The sequence below is a fragment of the Camellia sinensis genome, chromosome 8 (genome assembly GCF_055761805.1).
Source record: "Camellia sinensis isolate YWXY chromosome 8, ASM5576180v1, whole genome shotgun sequence".
NCBI classification, from domain to species: domain Eukaryota; kingdom Viridiplantae; phylum Streptophyta; class Magnoliopsida; order Ericales; family Theaceae; genus Camellia; species Camellia sinensis.
This window is the reverse complement of record NC_138968.1, coordinates 51,620,454-51,642,121: the sequence shown is the minus strand read 5'-3', so window position 1 is coordinate 51,642,121 and position 21,668 is coordinate 51,620,454. Positions and strand designations below refer to the sequence as shown.

The 21,668-nt window shown below is 37.8% G+C and overlaps 1 protein-coding gene across 1 annotated transcript in view; it reads left to right on the top strand.

Annotated features, from left to right (window-relative positions):
- Positions 1–2,346: 2,346 nt before the first annotated feature.
- LOC114299947 (NF-X1-type zinc finger protein NFXL2) overlaps positions 2,347–21,668 on the top strand; it is a 33,546-nt gene continuing 14,224 nt past the window's right edge. The window contains exons 1-10 of the mRNA XM_082882617.1: positions 2,347–3,621; positions 4,146–4,165; positions 7,618–7,711; positions 7,789–7,844; positions 8,505–8,571; positions 15,125–15,217; positions 19,369–19,454; positions 19,559–19,712; positions 20,909–20,917; positions 21,090–21,263. Of these exons, the coding sequence (XP_082738743.1) occupies positions 2,485–3,621; positions 4,146–4,165; positions 7,618–7,711; positions 7,789–7,844; positions 8,505–8,571; positions 15,125–15,217; positions 19,369–19,454; positions 19,559–19,712; positions 20,909–20,917; positions 21,090–21,263 (1,890 nt within the window). The 5' untranslated portion in view covers positions 2,347–2,484. The remainder of the gene's footprint in view (positions 3,622–4,145; positions 4,166–7,617; positions 7,712–7,788; positions 7,845–8,504; positions 8,572–15,124; positions 15,218–19,368; positions 19,455–19,558; positions 19,713–20,908; positions 20,918–21,089; positions 21,264–21,668) is intronic.

Here is a 21,668-nt window from a genome sequence, read left to right as displayed (position 1 = left end):
AGTGAGTGACAAAAGTATGTTTGGGGCCTATTTATAGTGGTTGAATAATAGCCCGAAAGTCAAAGGAAAGAATAAGTCAAAACCACCTAAAAAGTAGGGCCTAAAACCGAATCAAAATCTGGAAAAAGACTCATAGGGGTTGACCCCCGGGACAGTGGTGTTGACCCTCAAGAAGTAAAGCTGAGATAGTAATGTTTTGCAGCAGAGAAGGGTCGACCCTAGGAGACAATGGTGTCGACCCTTTGTTTCAGAATGTAATTCAGAATAAAACAGAAAAGGAAGGGTCGACCCTTAATAGCCATGGTGTCGACCCTTTATTTCAGTATGCAATCTAGAACAAAGCAACGATGGAAGGGTTGACCCCACCAAGACTGGTGTGGACCCTAGAGACAAATAACAGGGCAAGTGTCGACACCTCAAAGGCTGGTGTCGACCCCAAATTTTAGTAACCACCCTAAGGGCATAGCAACAAGGTGGTGTCGACACCACCAAGGCTAATGTCGATCCTCTCATCAAAACCCAACAAGCGAAGAGGAAAAGATGACCACTACGGATATGGTCCCCAGATTCAAAGGCAAAAAGTGGGTCGGGTCTAAGTTCGGATCACTATATTCATTTCGCCTCATTTCCATACTTTTTTCTCCGTCGTCGCCATCCTCAATGGCGATCCCGCTACCACTGTCATCGCACACCATTGCACCATTGCAGAATCCAACTGAAGGGACAACAAAGAACATACTCTAAAGTTCACAACACTGATTCAGCGACGTTACTCGACGATTGTTGTCTTCCGTTGCGCAACACCTCCTTCCACCGCTGCACTACCACCACCGCTACTGTTGCCTTTGAACATCGCAACTGTTCTGTGGTTTGTTTGAAAAATCTAGATCAATTTCCTTATATATATAGATTTAGATTTGAGAAATATATATATATATATATATGAATATGATTTTGAAAAATATATTGTTATTAAACTACTTTTGAGCATGAAGTTTTTTCTTAAGTTTTTTTCTTGGCTCAAATTTGTTGTTATTGTTGTTGGTGCTGTCAACAATGCTGGAGGACGATCACCGAGTTTCTCTCTCTCTCTCTCTCTCTCTCTCTCTCCTATCTTCTCTCTCCTTAACCCTCTATTTCCCTAAACCCTACTCTATCTTTCTGGTTTTTGTTAGGGCTTTCTCAGATCTAAATTTTTTTTGTTAGGTTTTTCTCATATCTAAATTGACAGATAGAAAAAAAGATATAATTTTTTTGTTAAGGTTTTATCTATTCAACAGTTTTGAATTTCTTTGTTAGGGTTTTATCTGTTCGTTGTGTATGCATGAGTTCAACCTTCAAATTCGTCACCTTTTTTTAAAAATTTATTTATTTATATTTTTTATAGTTGTTGATTGTGTATGTATGTGTAGTTGTCTGTTGAAGTGCTTTGAATAAATATGTTGTGTTGTTGTTGTTGTTGATGATGATGGTGATGATAAAATCCCATCGGAGATTCTCTTTTTATTTGGTTTGGAAGAGAGTGGAGAACAAATAGGGTTAATTTCTTCTTCTTTTTTAATCATCTATCTGTTCATTTTCAACAAATAGAAAAAATATTGTAGAATTTCAATAGATAATTTGAACAGGTAGAATTTTTTAATAGATAAATTTCAACAGATAGATTTTATTTTTACAAATATCTGAATAGATAAGAGAAATTTGAATTGAAAAGATTAGAAAAGTAAACTGATAGGGTTAAAAAATTGAATAGAGAGGGAAAAAATTTAAACAAATAGGAAAAAATTTGAACAGATAGTTAACAAAAATCAACATATTAAAAAAAGTCAATAGATAAATTAAGGGATAAAATTGAAAACAAATAAAAGAATTTCTCATCAAACTATTTCATAAAAGGTGAACATTTCAATAATAACAAATATCTACTGGAACTAATATATTATATCCTCCTTAACTTGGACCATTCAACAATTATCTCTTGTTAGAGATAATAGTAATAATTAATAGCCATGGGTAAAAATAAGGTAGTGTTTGGTTTAATTTTTAAATTAATTTTTGGATTAAAAAATAAAAAATAAATGTTTGGTTTACCACCTTTTTAAATTGCTTTTAAAATTATTTTTTCTCTCTTTTTTTTTTTTTTACGCATTAATCAATCACTCTTTCTCTTTCTTCTTATCACATTCTACGTATCAATCAATTTTTCTCTTATACTTATCTATTCAACTATAAAAAAAAAAAAAACTTACAAATCATTTTAAAATTATTTTCAAAATTTATTACTAAACAAAATTTTATATTTTAAAATACATTTCAAAACTCTTTTTTTAAAACAAAACCAAACGGAGGCGAAAACTGAGATTCATCAGGCCGTGCAAGTAACACTTGAATTGAAACACCAACCACCGGTTATAATCGCAAACGCACAAAGCTGAGTGCGGCTATCGTTTCGAAACTCCTCTTAATTCCACCAAAATCCCCAAAATGATCTCCACCATCCACAACCATAACCACCCATCTCTATTAGATTCCGAACCCGATTCCGACACCAGCCCCACCGCCGCCGGAGCCGAAGGCGGTCTCCGGCACAATGACCTCTCCGACACCATCTTCAGATCCTACATTGAGCTCACCGGCCACTCCTCTCCAGACCTCTCAAAGATCCAATCTTTTTTAACCTCATCTCGCTCCGAAGCCCTCTCCTACCTCATATGCCTCGAGTGCATTCGCCTCTCCGATCCCACCTGGTCATGCTCCTCCCGTTGCTTCGTCGTCTTCCACCTCCTCTGCATCCAGAGCTTGGCCCACCAGTCCTCCGACCTCTCCGCCTCACGCGCCACCTCTCGCCTCCCCATCTCCGCCTCCAGAGCCGCAGAAGACTTCGTCTGGAACTGCCCCAAATGCCGCGTCAACTACCCCAAAACCCTAATTCCTAGAAAATACCTCTATTTCTGTCAGAAACTCGAAGATCCACCTAGTGATCCCTGGATTTTACCCCATTCGTGCGGCGAGGTTTGTAATCGGCCGTTGAAGCACAATTGCGGTCATTATTGTTTGCTTCTTTGTCATCTTGGTCATTGCCCTTCATGCCCTAAGCTCGTGAAATCCCATTGCTTTTGTGGCGCTGTCGAGGATGTTCGGCGATGCGGGTTCAAGAACTTCTCGTGCAATGGCGTATGTTCGAAATTGTTGGATTGTGGGACTCATCGGTGTGGAGAGACTTGCCATGAGGGCGATTGCCCACCGTGCCAGGCTTGGGGGGTTTACAGGTGCCAATATGGGAAGGTGGAGGAGAAGAGAGAGTGTTGTGATCGCAATTTCCAATGTGAAGTCCCGTACCAGAGGTTGTTGAGTTGTGAGAAGCATTTGTGCAGCAGAGGGTGTCATTGGGGCGAGTGTGGTGAGTGTCCGCTTCAAGGTAAGCGAACATGCTCGTGTGGGAAGAGGGCCTATGAAGGGATTGCTTGCGACGTTCCATTGCCACTTTGTGGATCAACTTGCGATAAGATGTTGAGTTGTGGCTTCCACAGGTGCCCGGAGCGGTGTCACAGGGGACCTTGCATTGAGACTTGTAGAGTTGTTGTCACCAAATCATGCCGGTGTGGGAGCTTGAGGAAAGAGGTGAACTTACCTATTCTGATATAATTTTTTAAGGCTTCATTTGTTTTGCCATTTTACATTTTAAAATATTTTCCATGTAAAACCTTTTACAAGATTTTTTTTCCGTACATGTTTATTATTTTTGGTGTTTGGCCGGTAAAATATTTTTTCCAAAACAATTGATCTTTGTGGCTGAAATTTGGGCTTATCTCACACTGAACAACAGAAACCATATTACCACAGCCATTGAACCATCACAACCCTCCCAAACCCGCGAGTCCCCTAACCCAACTCACACCTGTGCAAAACAAGAACACTTATGAACACTCACCAGCAGTGTGCGGCTAGGTAAAATGACTTGCCAAAATAAAATCTGTAAGTCATTTTCCTTGTTTTGGTGGAAAAAAAAAATTTACTAGTAAATTTTTTTCCTTAAGTTATGTGCAACCAAGCACCAAAAAATTAGGAAACAAACGGTGCCTTATTATATTGAGTTTTTGAAGAAATGCATGTAAATAGGACACCCTGAATTGAATCTAGAATAGGTTCCTTGTCATCAAGATTTTGTTAGGATCAAACACACCCAGAAATATATCTCACACACACAGGAAACACAATATTTACGTGGTTCGGCCCAATGCCTACATCCACGGACAGAAATGAGAAGTTTTCACTAAAATGGAGCAAAATGCAAAATACAGAGGAGGAGATGAAACTCACTCAACTCACAGCTCTCACTCTCTAATTTCTGATCTGTATCTCATCCTCTCCCTCCCGTCTCTATTTATACACAAAGGAGTAGGTGGGAGAGCCTTCATTCTTGACTTGGGTAGCCTCCATTCTTGACCTTTGCTATGGTTGGTGGCCACCAAGCTTGACTTGGTTGGTTGTCTTCCTTTGTTGACATGAGGATCACCCCTTTCACATGGGGTGACCTTCAACAATCACCCCCTCAGCCCATGTGAGGTGATCCACAACAAAACCTGCTGCCAAGGTATCAAGCACCCCCTGATTGGATGCCCTGCACCCCCTGCTCGGGATACCCTTGCATTACCGTGCAGCTTCTTGCATGATGAAACACGGGAGCAACTAGAAAACTTCAGAGTTTGACACATCAACATCTTCAATTTTCCTTGCTCGGAGCTTATTTCTGAACAACCAGCCTTTGCTTTCTGCACTTCAGAACAACTTCCCAGCGATCTCATACGCCCGTTGTCTGTGCTGCAATCCCTGATGTTCGGTTCTGTCTCACTTGTACGTCCGTTCTGATGTTTGACAGTTAGCCCTTCTGCCAAGGCACCTTCCACCGGTCTGTACAAGTTACCACTATGCAACTCCGTGCATAGTGCTTGCACCCCCTTATTGGAGTGCATTGCAAAGCTCACTTTGCGACTTGAAATTGCATCCCTCCCTTGCATCTTTTGAGAGGTTGCAAAATGTCTTTAACACGGGAGCAAAAGAAACTCTCTTCTTCACTGGCATAGTTTCTACAGACTTGGTTTCTTTGCTCTGAACTTTCTTCAAGATTGGCTTCACTGGCTCAGATCTGTGCACCTTTGAACTGCCTCCTTGCGTTCCCGTGCACCGTTTTCGCCATTCCTGATGAAAGCCTTGCTCAATCATACGCTTTGGTTGCGTATGTTCTCTCTTTGTACCCTTTGACTGGCATTTGACAACACTCATCTTTGTCAAAGCTTCTCCTTCCAGTCTATACAGTTTGTTGCACAATTTGCCTTGCAACATTTCTCTATCACCTCTGCGTACATGAAGAACCCCGTCACTAGATGAGAAACAATTTCCTTTTAGATCTAGCATACTCAGGGAGATTAGATTCCTCCGTACTCCTGGCACATGTCGGACCTCAGATAAAATTACTTTTCTTCCATCCTTAGTAAGGAATCGCACTGTCCCTATGCCGACAACTCTATTCACTGTGTTGTTGGCCATCCGGATAGTGCTACCGCTGACTCTTCAATAAGTGGAGAAAAGCTTCTTATCTGCACATATGTGGAACGTACACCCTGAATCCAAAATCCAGCCGGGTGTCTCCAACTCTGACGAGATTGTAAGCAACACCTCTTCATCGTCAGAGGAATGCACTGCAACTGCTGTAGTTGAGGGACCTCCGTGTCCCTTAGCCTTCTCTTTGGCTTGTCTGTCCGCCTTTTTCTATGGGCAATCTCTTATTACGTGATCCTCTTGATCACAGTAAAAACACCTCCTCGTGTTGTCCTGTCTGAACTGTGAACGCCCTCTGCTTTTACTTCTTCCTCTACCTCTGCCCCTTTCTCTATCTCTGCCTCTACTTTCTGTGACAAGGGCATGGGACTGCTCTCCTTCCATCTCTTTCTTCCTTGCCTCCTCGTTGAATAAGGCGTCTGTGACCATTCCCATGGTCAGCTTCCCTTCGGGTGCAGAATTACTGAGAGAAACCACCAACGTCTCCCAGCTATCTGGTAAGGAACTGAGTAATAATAATGCTTGCATCTCATCCTCCAACTCCATTTTGATTGATGCAAGCTGGTTCACAAGGCTGTGGAATTCACTGGTGTGTTCAGCAACAGACACACCATTCTTCAGCTTCAAGTTTATAAGCCTTCTCATTATCAAGGCTTTGTTCCGTGCGGTCTTGGACTGGTACATGCCCTCCAATTTCATCCATAGGGCATAGGCGTCTGTCTCTTGGGCAACATGGTGGAACACACTGTGGTCAATCCACTGTCTGATTTGACCGACAGTCTTCCGGTTGGTTTTTATCCAGTCCACATCCTTGTCTCCATCTGGTTTGACCCCCTTTAGCGCTATAGGGTCAAACAAATCTCTACAATACAGGACGTCCTCCATCCGCGGCTTCCATATCGCATAATTAGAAGCGTTCAACCGAATCATCGGCCCTGAAGCTGATGTGGATTCCTCCATCATCCAGAAAGTAATCTCTGTTTGAAAAACAGGCTTTGCTGTGAAGTCCGGACTGCTCAAATTAGCCGGAAAAACACTTCGGATTGCCAAAATAAAAACTTCGAATTTTTGAAAACCTTATTTGCAAAATCTGACCGTACGGATGTGTCCGAAATATTCCAAATAGTTTGAAAACACTATTGGCTCACCCAAATCGGACCTCAAATGGCTTAGATCAAGCCAAAACAATTTTAACGGTTCAGATCGGCAGAATCTGGTGCGCCTGAGAAGCACCGGATTTTTCTCTGTTCGGCTGGCGTCTGGCTGACGTGAGCGGTTCAGTCAGCGGCTCGGTCAGCGGCTCGGGCTCGGTCAACGCGGCTCCGGCTCGAGCGGCTTGGTGCGCGCGCGTGCAGCGCGTGTCGCGCGTGAGATCACGCGTCATCTACCTCTGAAAGCGCGTGAGGCGCGTGCATGCGCGTGAACTCACGCGTCTTCTACCTCTGAAAGCGCGTGCGGCGCGTGACGCGACTGGGATTCACGCGCCAACTTCTAGGGGCGCGTGAGAGCGCGTCTGGCCTCTGTTGGGTGTCTGTTTTATGTTTCTGGACTCCTCTCGTCGAGCCCTTGCTCCTGGTATGCTCAAAATCTTATTTCGAGCAATACGATTTCTGGGCAGTTTCGGAACAACACTCTGTTTTTCCGCAAAACGCACAACACCGGCTCTGATACCACTTGTTAGGATCAAACACACCCAGAAATATATCTCACACACACAGGAAACACAATATTTACGTGGTTCGGCCCAATGCCTACATCCACGGACAGAAATGAGAAGTTTTCACTAAAATGGAGCAAAATGCAAAATACAGAGGAGGAGATGAAACTCACTCAACTCACAGCTCTCACTCTCTAATTTCTGATCTGTATCTCATCCTCTCCCTCCCGTCTCTATTTATACACAAAGGAGTAGGTGGGAGAGCCTTCATTCTTGACTTGGGTAGCCTCCATTCTTGACCTTTGCTATGGTTGGTGGCCACCAAGCTTGACTTGGTTGGTTGTCTTCCTTTGTTGACATGAGGATCACCCCTTTCACATGGGGTGACCTTCAACAGATTTGGCATGTGAGAGGAAGTGTCAGAGAGTACGAGATTGTGGGCGCCATGCTTGTAAGAGGCGCTGTTGTGATGAGGACTGCCCGCCTTGTTCAGAGGTGTGTCACTATTTGAGTCTCATTTTCTTTCTCTATTCGTGATTTTCTATGATTGTACTAAATTTTCAAAGCATCAGATTTGTGATAGGAGGCTTCGGTGTAAGAATCACAAATGTCCTGCTCCGTGCCATAGGTATGTTATACTGTTCTAATTTGCTTTCTCAGTGTGGGAAAGAATGGTTCTTAGTCCACTAGTTAAAACTAGGGATTACACTAAATAGTTTGTGCCTTCTTTATATTGAAACCCATTCTTAAAATTAATGACTGTTTCTGTTAGTATGGTATTGTAGTTACTGTCCTTAGCTGTTTGGTGTTTGGAGGATATTTTTGTTTTCAATTTTGTGTGCGTGATATCTCCCCCCCCCCCCCCCCCCAAAAAAAAAAAAAAAAAAAAAAAGAAAGGCATTTTCAATATGTGAGGGCAGTCCTACACCACCTCTATTATGGAAGTAATTGATAATTTGTTCAATGACTTAGCCATTTTAGTTTTGTGGGGTCCTTTAGTATGCTGGCTATAGTGTGCTACGGATGGTTTGTGTTGATATCACTTAAATATGCTCAATGAACAGGGGGAAGAAGGGGGGAACTAGTGTGATCTAATGGATAGGCCATTTGTGTAGTTCTACAATATCCATCATTGTTTAATACTATAAGGATATCTTTATATTATTATGTTTTGAAACATTAGCTGATGGAAACTTATGAAAAGTGAATGGTAAATTACAATTCTGTATGGTATACAAAGGGAATGAATGTATGATGATGATTAACTAGTATTTTTTTTTTTTTGTAGAGGTGTTTGTGCTCCTTGCCCAGTGATGGTGACGATTTCATGTGCATGTGGGGAGACACACTTTGAGGTGAGAGCTTAGTTACTGTGGATTATGCAATTCACTCTATTGTACCTAAAGAATTGTATTGGTGCTTTTGATTTATCCAAAAAAAAAAAAAAAAGTGCCTTTTACATCACAAGTTTCATACTGCAGGTAAAATTTTTGTTACAACACAATTTGTGCACATGATATTTACAGTATGTCAGTTACAAGTTTTACCCGAGGGAGATGGGTTTTGTACCTAAAGAACCGATATGCTTTCCTATTCACAAGAAAAATTATATTAAAAAAAAAAAAGTGAAAAAAAGAAATAAATGAGTGGTTACAAATGTTTTTTACTTTAATTTTTATAGGTCTCCAATGGTTTCATGCACCCCTTTAATTTTTTCGTTGTACTTCAAACCTCAGTAAAATTGTCATGCCATAAACTTCCTGAACTGAAGGCACAATAACATTGCTGAGATATTTAACCAATGCATGTTATGCAAAAGTTGTATGAAATGATAGCTGTGGGGGAGGCTATCTTCACAATATTATTCAACCAATTTATTATGTATGTCATGAAAAGTTATATAGAGATGATAGCAACAGTGAAGGCTATAGTATATTCTTTTCCATTTGTGACGGGTTCTTGGATGTCTAGAACTTCAAATCCCATGAAGTGTCAATGTTTTACAAACTGATACAAATCCCTTGCCCCAGCATAATAAAGGAGTGTGAGCATAACTCAGAAAATATGAGGTAGGAATATATTTTTAATCACTTAAAGAATGAGAACATGATTCTCTCTTATAAAGAGAGCAATTACAACAGAAAATGAAACTAATTAAAGCTAATAGTTGACAGCTTCTACTTTCCTATTTTTCCTGATTGTATATAGCCTTTACTTTCCATATTTACATAGAGAAAAACAGATCCTAGAATATTGACTAAATCAAGGCAATAATAACTAAATTTCCAGCACTCCCCCTCAAGCTGGTTTGAAGATATCTTCCATAGCCAGCTTGCTAGTCAGCTTATCAAATTGCTTCTTGTGTAGTCCCTTCGTTAACACATCAGCTAATTGTTCACCTGTTGGAAGGTAGGTCATACATATTATGCCAGCATTGATTTTCTCCTTGATGAAATGTTTATCCACTTCTATATGTTTTGTGCGATCATGTAGAACTGGATTATGAGCTATGGATATAGCTGCTTTGTTGTCACAATAGACCTTCATAGGAGTCGGGTGAGAAAGCTTTAATTCTTCAAGAATTCTTTTAATCCACATTACTTCACAGATTCCATGGGCAACAGCTCTGAACTCTGCTTCTGCACTACTTCTAGCTACCACATTCTGTTTTTTACTCCGCCATGTAACTAGGTTCCCACCTACAAAGGAGCAGTATCTGGATGTTGATCTCCTGTCTGTAACACTTCCTGCCCAGTCTGCATCTGTGTATACTTCAACTTGAAGATGTCCATGTTTCTTGAACAGTAAGCCTCTCCCTGGAGTTCCTTTCAGATATCTTAAGATCTTATAAACGACCTCAAAGTGCTCTGCCCCTAGTGAGTGCATGAACTGACTTACCATGCTGACTGCAAAGGCAATATCAGGCCGCGTATGAGACAAGTAAATCAATTTCCCTACACGTCGCTGATATTGTTCCCTCTCTTTGACTTCTTCAGTCTTAGCAGCTTGTAACTTCAAGTTAGGCTCGATCGGAGTCTCCACCATCTTACAACCAAGCATACCTGTTTCTCCAAGGAGATCAAGAACATATTTTCTCTGATTAACGAATATACCTTCCTTGGATCTTGCAAATTCCATTCCGAGGAAATACTTGAGAGCTCCCAGATCCTTAATTTGAAATTCTTTTACGAGTTTCTCTTTGAGGGCTGCTAACTCTGCTTCATCATCACCAATTAAAATGATGTCATCAACATAAACAATCAAAATTGCAATTTTACTGTCTTTTGAATGTTTATAAAATATTGTGTGATCTGCTTGACTCTGCAAGAAGCCACAACTGATAACTGCCTTTCCAAAGCGTTCAAACCACGCTCTTGGTGATTGTTTGAGTCCGTATAATGACTTGTTCAATCTGCATACTTTGTCGCTACCAAGTCTCTGTTCAAATCCCGGCGGTAGGCTCATGAACACCTCCTCTTCAAGATCACCATTGAGAAATGCATTTTTAATGTCAAGTTGATGTAGAGGCCAATCTGAATTTACTGCAAGAGATAACAGTACTCTGATGGAATTTATTTTAGCAACAGGAGAAAACGTCTCCTAATAGTCGATTCCATAAGTTTGAGTGAAGCCTTTAGCCACCAGTCTCGCCTTGTATCTCTCAACGCTTCCATCTGCGTTACATTTTATCGTAAACATCCATTTACACCCAACTGTTTTCTTGTCTTTGGGTAGATCAACTATCTCCCAAGTACCACTTCTCCTTAAAGCATTCATCTCCTCCATAACTGCTAATTTCCAATTCGGATCATCCAATGCTTCCTATATATTCCTTGGAACAAACAAGTGTGAAATCCTAGATGTGAAAGCTCTATGGTTTTTAGACAGTCTTTGATAGGAGAGGTAATTTGCAATAGGATGTTTAATGCAATTTCGGACACCTTTCCTAATTGCTATAGGAACATCAAGGTCGGAAATAGAAGGAATAGGATTACCTAAAATTTCGATGCCAGAACTCGGGTGGACATTCGGGTCATTAGGATGAACATTCGGGTCATTATTCCTCAGATGAGATCGCTTCCCAGTATAAACTTGAAGCTCAGAATTTAGATCATTTTGTAGTACTTCTCCCCCTAAACAAGAATCTTCTTGACTAGGCACCAAAGAACTTGGTTTTCCCAAGTGATCATTATCAGACAGATGTGGTTTTTGTGTGGGATAAATGACATTGGGGAGTGGGATAGAAATATCCCAAAAATTGTCTTCTACTCCACTTGTCTCCCCCTGAAGAGAATTGTTGGGGAAGTAGGATTTTGTTTCCACAAATGACACATCCATACTCACATGAAATTTCTTGGTTTGAGGATCGAAACACTTATACCCCTTTTGGTTTGAGGAATAACCCAAAAAAACACATTTTATAGCACGGGGGTCAAGTTTTGAATGAAATTGACTGGGCACATGAACATAGGCAGTACATCCAAAAACTTTGGCGGGTAAATCAGAAAACAACCTCGTGTCAGGGAAAAAAGTTTTGAGACAATCAAAAGGTGTTTTGTATGTTAACACCTTTGTAGGCATCCTGTTTATCAAATAAGAGGCTGTTAAAATTGCTTCACCCCATAAATATTTAGGAACATGCATGTAAAACATTATAGCACGTGCTACTTCAAGTAAATGTTTATTTTTTTCGTTCTGCAATGCCATTTTGTTGAGGGGTATCCCGACATGTAGATTGATGAAAAATCCCCTTTTTTGCCAAAAACTCACCCAACTGCTCATTGAAATATTTTGTTCCATTATCAGAATGTAAAATACTAATTTTGGTTTAAAATTGGTTTTCAATCATATTGTAAAAATTTGTGAATAAAGTTTTCACGTTAGATTTTTTATTCATCAAATAAATCCAACATAAGCGGGTATGGTCATCAATAAATGTAACAAACCATCTTTTACCAAAAAGAGTAGTGATTTTAGAAGGGCCCCAAACATCACTATGAATCAAATAAAAAGGTTTGGAAGCCTGGTAATGTTTTGGCAAATAAGTAGAGCAATGAAATTTTGCAAAAATGCAACTTTCACAATGAAAAGAAGAACAATCAATCCCTTTAAATAGTTCTGGAAATAAATGTTTCAGATAAAGAAAACTAGGATGTCCTAACCTATAGTGCCATAGCATTATTTTTTCTCGAACAGAGATTGAACTAGTACTATTAAAGCTCTGAGCTTTTTTATTACTAAAAGGTACTTCATCAAAGTAGTAAAGACCTTCAAGCATCCTAGCACGCCCAATCATTATCCCCGAGTTCTGGTCCTGAAATTCACAATGGGATTCAAAAAATGTAACACGACAATTAGAATCCTTAGATAGTTTACTGACAGACAAAAGGTTACAGGCTAAGTTGGGGACGTGAAGAACAGAATTGAGATTAATTTTCTCAGTTAGTTTAATAAATCTTTTTCCTACAATAGGTGAAAAACTACCATCGGCTATTCTGATTTTGTCATGACCAGAACAAGGGAAATAGGTACTAAATAAATGGGAAAAACTAGTCATGTGATCGGAGGCACCGGAATATATGATCCACGGAGAGAAGTTTAGGCAAGAGAAGGCTTTAGGATTTCTACCTGTTTGTGCCAAAAAAACACTAGGAGTACCGGATGAGGAGTTGGATTTTATCAGCTTTAAGAGTTGATCAATCTGCTCTTTGTTGAAGGGACCTGAATCGGCTTCACTAGCAGTAGGAAAACCACGATTCTTCTCTCCTTGTTTGCTGCTTTTCCAGTTGACAGGTTTGCCATGGATCTTCCAACACGTTTCGCGTGTATGGCGAGGCTTGTTGCAAAAATCACACCAGACCCGTGGCTTATCATCAAACCTGCGCTAGTAATTTGCAGCCTTGTTGGCCGCAGCATCGCTAATTAAAGCAAAAATTTCAATTGACTCACCAGTACCTTTTTTCTTAAGCATGACGCTCTTTTGGCTCTCTTCCCTTCTGATTTCGGCAAATACTTCACCACTGGATGGGAGAGGAGGTCTGCCAATAATTCTTCTTCGCACTTCATCGAACTCAATGTTGAGGCCGGCAAGAAACTTGTAAATACGGTTGTCTTCCACAGTTTTCTTGTGGTGGTTGCAGTCGTCAACCGATTTCCATTCGTATGTGTTGAAGATGTCAAGATCCTGCCACAACCTTTTCAACGAATTGAAATATTTTGTGACGGAATCATCTCCTTGACGAATCTCTCCCAACTTCAAAGTCAATTCGAAAACTTGAGATTGATTTCCTAGGTCAGAATACATCTGACTAACATTATCCCACAACTCTTGTGCAGTAGTATAGCACATGTAATTAGAGCTTATATCCTCCTCCATGGAATTGACCAACCATGTCATAACCATGGAGTTTTCAGTGTCCCAATTGTCGAACAGCGGATCATTAACAGCAGGAGCCTTCTTGTCACCAGTGATGTAACCGATCTTTCCTTGCCCACGGATATACATCCAGACAGATTGTGACCAGCGGAGAAAATTATCACCATTTAGGCAGATGGTGGTGATTTGGACAGAGTGAGAGTTGGACGTTTTCACTAGAATGGTAGCAGCAGGGGTTGAAGTGGTTTCGGACGTAACTTCCGACATGGCTACGATGGTTTTAGGGCTGCTGTGTTTTTTGCTCTAATACCAACTCAGAAAATATGAGGTAGGAATATATTTTTAATCACTTAAAGAATGAGAACATGATTCTCTCTTATAAAGAGAGCAATTACAACAGAAAAGGAAACTAATTAAAGCTAATATTTGACAGCTTCTACTTTCCTATTTTTCCTGATTCTATGCCGCCGTTACTTTCCATATTTATATAGGAAAAAACAGATCCTAGAATATTGACTAAATCAAGGCAATAATAACCAAATTTCCAGCAGCATAAAAAGAACACAACAGCTTGGAATTACTTTTTTTTCACCTTAGATTATTAAATAAAATTAAGAATAATAAATAGTAGGTGATTTGTTTGCTAAAATTATTTGTTAGGTATAAAAAAAAAAAATTTGCGGACGGAGAATTTAGAGAAATGGCTTTTTAAGAGATGAAAATGCTGGCTTTTCAATTATTGGACATCTGAACATGGGTAGAAAGCTGGCTTGCTTGAATGTTTGTTGGTGCCGAAGAGACCGTGCGAGAGCTTAACGAACAATAAAATTTTAGGAGGTTACTCAATTGAATCAAGGACTCCAAAGAACTCAAAAAAGGAAATTTTTTTTTTTGAAATAATTGCTAAACAAAATTTATTTTCTAGGATCTAGAAGAAGTGATGATGTGGCTTTGTTAAATGGAGTTTGTTAATGGCTACAATAGTGCTTTTCTAATTGTGGGTAAGTGTGAGTAGAGGTAGTCGATTGTTGACCTCTGTAAATTTAGTTTACTGGAACAAAAGTGTACTAGTGTTTTTTGTAACCCTCATTTGCATTATTGTATGTATGCAATAAAAATCTTATACTAGTTTTGTAAGATCTTTCTTATGATTGAACGCTTTTCTTTTTGAAATCCTACTATTGCTCTATTTTGTTTTTTATATATACATTTTTTTCCATGACTTTAACGCTGTGTTTGGTTGGAGGATTTAGGAAGGGATTTGGAAAAGGAAAGGGAAAAGGTGTGTGAAACTAGGTAAAATATAGGTATGTTTTATTTACATTTCACCTACAATTTCCATTTCTCTTTCCAAATCCCTCCTCAAATCCCCTAACCAAACACAGTATAAAATTAAATATACTTTGGTTCCATAAGAATATCTGATTTTGTGTATTGAGTTTTCAACTTCTGTTCCCTAATATATCTTTCTACACATTCACAGTGTTCTTTCTATATGTTTATACGTTTTTTGCTTTTCATTTTTTTATCAGGTTCCTTGTGGTACCGAAAAAGAACAAAAGCCCCCTAGATGTCCTAAACCATGTTGTATAATTCCTTTATGCAGGCATGGACCAAATTGCAAGGTAGTGTTGGCTCTTCCAGCTTGGTCTCTTGCAGAGACATTTATCTTTTCCAATTGCTGCTTATGAGAAATTTCTAGATCTGGCAAAATGCATTTATTACTGCATAAATTGTGACATACATATTCTCTAAATTTGAAACCATATTTAGGGTCCGTTTGGCAAGGGAGTTGTGGGCTAAATTAGCCACTACAGGACTAAATTGGCTAAATTAGCCACAACGCGACAAAAAGGCTTCAGGATTGTATCTTACATGCAAGGGGGGGTGAAATTACCAAATTATCCCTGGGTCTTTGTTCACACTATCCCATTCTCGTAAAAAAAAAAAGAACATTTGCCACGTAATGTATACAAAATCGGGAACTGAGCCACATAAAAAAATAAAGTTAAAAATTAATGTATACAAAAAAAATTTACCAAATTAATGTATCAAAAAAAATTTTCGCGACAAATTAATTTACCAAAAAATTTTGGGAAAATCGGTCTAGGGTCCCTCTTCCACTTTTCGTAATGGAAGAGATCCACAAAATTATTTTTTGATGTCTAAGGTCCCTAAACATATATCAGATGAAAGTTTCACTGGCTCATCTCTTTCCACTCACTGAAAGACCTCTCGATCGTCTTCAACACTGGACAATTCGATTTACACAAACTCAATTTGACCGATTCAATGATCGGAAACTCCGAAACCAAACTTCAATTAGAAACCCTAGGTTTGTCCGGGATTCAACACTGCGATTACGGCCTCAGTTGGCTCTGGAGGAGTTGTAAACAGCTCAAGAAACTCCAATTGCGAAGCTGCTATGCAATCGGCGATGAATCATCACTCTCATCGTTCGTCAAATGCTTAATTGGTCTCCAAGAAGTGGAATTGTGGACATGTAGGGCGATAATCAACGAGGTTCCTCTTCCTCCTCCTCTTTCATACACTTTCTCATTCTAGGGTTTCAAGTTCTTGAACCCCTTCAATTTCATTTTAATTCGTCATCCCTTGTTTTCCCTACTATTCCGTCAAGCTTTTACAGTCTATTTCATACACTTTCCCTACTCTTCTGTCCCTAATGCTTTAGATTTGCACCTTACAATGAACAAGTGTGATGATCAATCTGGGAAGCAAGATGCAAAAGAACAAGAAATGGAAGAGGAATTTCTCTGTGATGTCCAGAGAAAATTCGACCAGAGAAATTCTCTGTGAAATGTGAAGTTCAGAGAAAATTGGACCAGAGAAAATCTCTGTAAACTAGAATTTCTCTGTGAAGTCCAGAGAAAATTCGTCTAGAGTCTCTAGATCGAATTTTCTCTGACTAGTTGAGTCTAATTGATTCAATTTCCCCTTCTACAGCTTGTATTATATCTGTCAACTACACAAATGATGTGTTCTTGTATATGTATGCTTTTGGTATTGTTGTTGTTTCTTGGTAATAAAGTTTGTGCAGCATTTGTGCTGTTTAGTTACTGATATAGAGGTTGATGAAGATGTCGAACAAGAAGATAAACCTGGAGTTCAAAACCTCAGCATCTCTGTGTTCTACAAGAGGCAAAGTAGTCAAGTAAAAGTCCTTTTCATCTCATTATTGCTCCGAGCCTTCACTTCCAACTCGGCCGAATCCAGTGACCGTGACGATAATTCGGGCTTAAGCATTAGCGATTGTATGGAAAAGTGCTGGAACAATTGCAGTTGTGTTGGGTTCACCACAAGCAATAGCAATGCTAGTCCAGAGAAATTCTCTGGGTTTCAAATTAAGCATTCCAGGTTCCAAATTGTGAATTGATTTTTTTTTTTTTTTCATTTGAAGTTGAAACCAGAGAAATTCTCTGGTTTTTGAATTGAATTTTCTCTAGGTTGAAACCAGAGAAATTCTTTGATTTTTGAACTAAATTTTATTAGGGTTGGTCCAGAGAAATTCTTCCCAGAATTTCTCTGGACCAATTTTCTCTGTGACGTGAGATGATGACAATGGTCATGATTCGGCGCTGAAGAAGTTGCAGAACTCTCCCATTAATGGAAGACTGAAGCGGAAATATAAAGGCCACGAATTGTATACGAAACACAATGGTAGAAAGAATTTTGAATTTACAGCCAATACATTGTTTTTTCTTAGGAATTGGGAAGAACTTGCATCAAGTGATAAAAGGGAAGGGGAAACAAAAAAAAATCATTCGTAAACTTCTTCAAGATAAAAAAGATATTTCTTGATTATCAGTGCACAAACATTCACCAAAAATATGCATGGTGTATGTGTGGCTCCCTCTGCATAAAATTCTGAGAATAATTAGATTTTCCAGAGAAATTTGGACTGAAATTTCTCTGGACCAATTTTCTCTGGACTGAAATTTCTCTGCACTAATTTTCTCTGGACTGAAATTTCTCTGGACCAATTTTCTCTGGATTGAAATTTCTCTGGACCAATTTTCTCTGGACTGAAATTTCTCTGGATCAAGGTTGAGGGACCTTAGACATTATGAAAATATTGTTGATGGACCTTAGACATCATAAAAATATTTGATGTCCTTTATGCTATAAAATCATAAGATCAAGGACCTTAAAAAAAAAACCCCAAAAATTTTTACCAAACATCTTTTTTTACATTTGCCACGTTAAAAAAAAAGAACATTTACCAAATAAATGTATACAAATTTTTTTTTGACAAAATCGTAAATTTTAAAAAAAGAACGGCAAAAATACAGCTCATCCAAAAAATAAAAAATAAATTTAAAAAACCAGAAATGAGCATTTGCCACGTAATTTACAAATACATAAAACACATGAAACCCCATTTTTGAAATATAAATACAAATTAATGTATACAAAAAAAAAAATTGACAAAACCATAAATTTAAAAAAAGGAATGACAAAAATACGGCTCATCCAAAAAATAAAAAATAATAAAACAAAAAACGGAAATTAGCATTTTATATAATTTACAAATACATAAAACACATGAAACCCATTTTTGAAATATAAACACAAATTAATGTATACAAAAAAACAAAAGGACAAAAACGTAAATTAAAAAAAAGAACGACCAAAATATGACTCATCCAAACAAAAACAAAAATAAAAACATAACAACAGAAATTAGCATTTGCCACATAATTTACAAATAAATAAAACACATGAAAACCCATTTGTCAAATATAAAACCAAATTAATGTATACAAAAAAAAAAAGTTACAAAAACGTAAATTAAAAAAAAAAAAAGAACGCCAAAAATACGCCTCATCCAAAAAAAAGAAAAAAAAAACATAAAAACAAAATTAATTTGAAATATAAAAACAAATTAATGGGTACAAATAAAAAAATGACAAAAAACGTAAATCAAAAAAAATTACGACAAAAGTAAGCCTCATTCAAAAACATTTAAAAAAAAAAACATAAAAACATAAATTACCATTCGCCACGTAATTTACAAATAAATAAAACACATAAAAACTCATTTTTGAAAAATTAAAAAAAGAATTTGTATACCAATAAAAATTAAAGAACAAGAACTTATTAATGTATAAAAAAAAAATGACAAAAACATATATTTTTGTTTTTAAAAAAAAAAATCAAAATACGGCAAATCCAAACCCAAAAAAAAAAAGAAAAAAAAAAAAATTCGGCCCAAACAATCTCACGTGGAGGACCAACAAATGCAATGAGTTGACATGTAAACCTATTAGGGGCAGTTTGGTAATTTAACAGGAAGACACCTCACCATAAAGTCAAAAAAGTCAAAAAGTCCTTCCCAAACAAGACTTTTTAGCCCCAGGCTAAAATAGTTAAAAAGTCAAAAAGTCAAAAAACCAGCCCACTTTTCAAACGGAGGCTTAGACTGATCACTCATTTATAATTTATTGTTTTTAGTTTTGCATTTTAATGTATGTAAATCCTAATTCTCATTTTAGGTGACTAAACTTATGGAATTAAGAAGTTGAGTCCCTTCAGTTATCAAACAGCTGAATTTAGATATTGGTTATAGCAATTTTTACTTGGCTATTTGTTCATTCATCTATATTGTATCTTTTTATCAAAATTAAAAATTTTCATTCCTGTTTGTAGTTGTGTCTCTTCTACTGGTGAGGGAAAATTTTAGTATTTGTCAAAAAATTTCATTAAAATTTTGGTAAAGATGTTTATTCTGCAGTGATGCTTGTGTATTTTTCTCCAGCCACACAAATGCCATTATGGAGCTTGCCCCTCATGCCGGTTAATCTGTGAAGAAGAATACCCCTGTGGCCACAATTGCAAATTAAGGTTTTGAAAATTTTATGCATGTGATTTTACCTGACACCCTTTAATGTACAATACCACTTTTATGTATCTCTAAGTTCTTTTCACTTTCCTTTTTTCACATTTAGGTGTCATGGCCCGAAACCTCCTCCTAATCCAGAATTCACATTGAAGCCAAAGAAAAAGAAGTCAAAACATCACAGTGAATGTATACCGGGCTCACCGTGTCCTCCTTGCCCAGAACTAGTGTGGAGGTCATGTGTTGGTGAACACGTGGGAGCAGTGTTTTTAAAAGCGAAAGGGCAAGGCGAGACATTTTACCCTTGTTGAGGCGAGGCGTAAGCCTCGAGGCGTAAGCCTTTTGAATTTTGATTTTTTTAATTCTTATAGAATACAAAATTAATTAAATATAGCATAAAAAGAGTAAAAAAAATAAGAATTAACAAATAAAATTCTTAAAGGCCATTGTAAGCATATGACCAAAATTAATTAATAATTTCAAGTATTATAAGTACTTTTTAAGTCATTCTCATTAATACTATAATAAAAAATTAACTTAAGTAATGGTCAAAATGACTTAAATTTCAATTGTCTAATAAATAAAATAATTTAAAACTCTAATATTAATATTAATAATAATAATAATAAATTATGGTCTCAAAAAATAATAATAATAATAATTTTAAATGAAAGAAGGAAAAATATTAAAATAATAATATTAAACATATAATGCTCGACACAGAGATTTAAAAATATTAAAATAATAATATTAAGCCTCATATATTAGTTAGTCTACACTGTAGATATATTATAAAATATATATAGTACTCCACTCAGAGAGATAGAAGCACTAAAATAATAATATTAAGTATGACAGTACATCACAGTGATATAATATTAAGTAGATATAATATTACGCATGACAGTGCTCCACTCAGAGATATAATATTAAGTAGATATATTTTATAAGAGATATACATCACAGTACATCACAGAACCAACGCGACAAGAGAGGGACAGAGCAGCGATGTAGAAAACAGAACGAGAGAGACGATGCAAAGACGATGCAGAACGAGAGAGAGAGATAGAGACAGACTCGACTCGACTCAACTCGAGAGAGAGAGAGACTGCGTGCCTTGAAAACCCTAGTTCGTTGAAGAAGATTAGAAGACTGATTCGAAGTTGTTGGGTCTCTGATTTGCTTAAGAAGATCGACTTACATGGTATTTATAACTTCTTCTTAAGCAATTTCTGTTTGAATCGAACTCATTTATAGCAATTTTCCATCAACTACTCTATCTTCCCTTTTTTGATTTTTGAAATCGAACTCCTCAAAGGCTTGCGCCTCTCTGTCGAAAGCGTGAAAAGCGCATAAGGCGCGACAAATGCTTACGCCTCTGATTTTGACACGTACGCATAGCTGGGGTCTCGCCCCAAAAAGAACGCATCAGTGCGTTTTCCGTACGCCTCGCCTCAAGTCGCGCCTCGTATACGCCTTTGAAAACCTTGCGTGGGAGAAGAGAGGATGGTTGGTCTTGGATCTTCTTGCAAGCACAATATGAACATTTCAACTTGCTTACTTCGTGTACTTGATTATGATGTGTTGTATTATCATTTTCCATACACACGTTTATTCTTATACTTTATTCCTCCTTACAGATGGTTTGCTCAAATATAGCAGAATATTCTTGCAACAATTTGTGTGGAAATCTTCTTCCTTGTGGCAATCATTATTGTACTAAAGTTTGCCATGCCCTTAAGAGTCAGTCTTCATCATTGGGCCGACATGGGAGAGGTGAATTCTGTGAAGAGTGTGATCTTCCTTGCCAAAAGGTTAGATTTTGTATCAGTTTCATTGATATGGACTTTCATGTTTTATACTGCACCCTTTCATCTTTTGCATTGAAAATATGTTTCAATTTACTACAATAATCAAATACCCATGTTGGACACCCGACACTTGGACAAGGACATGGGATGGATATGTGTCGGATATTTTTCATCAGACACTTTTAATATATATGTATTTAATACTATTATTATATGTACATATTGTTGTACTAGTATAGTACATATTGTTGTACTAGTGGTTGGGCACGTGCGTTTCACGTGACACGTGATTTTTCATCATCTGTTAGTACTGTAATTATACGTATGTATGTGATATGTACACAAAGTATGGAGTTTTGTGTGGGTAAATTGATCTGTATCCAAAATACAACTAAGCAAGAGATGAAT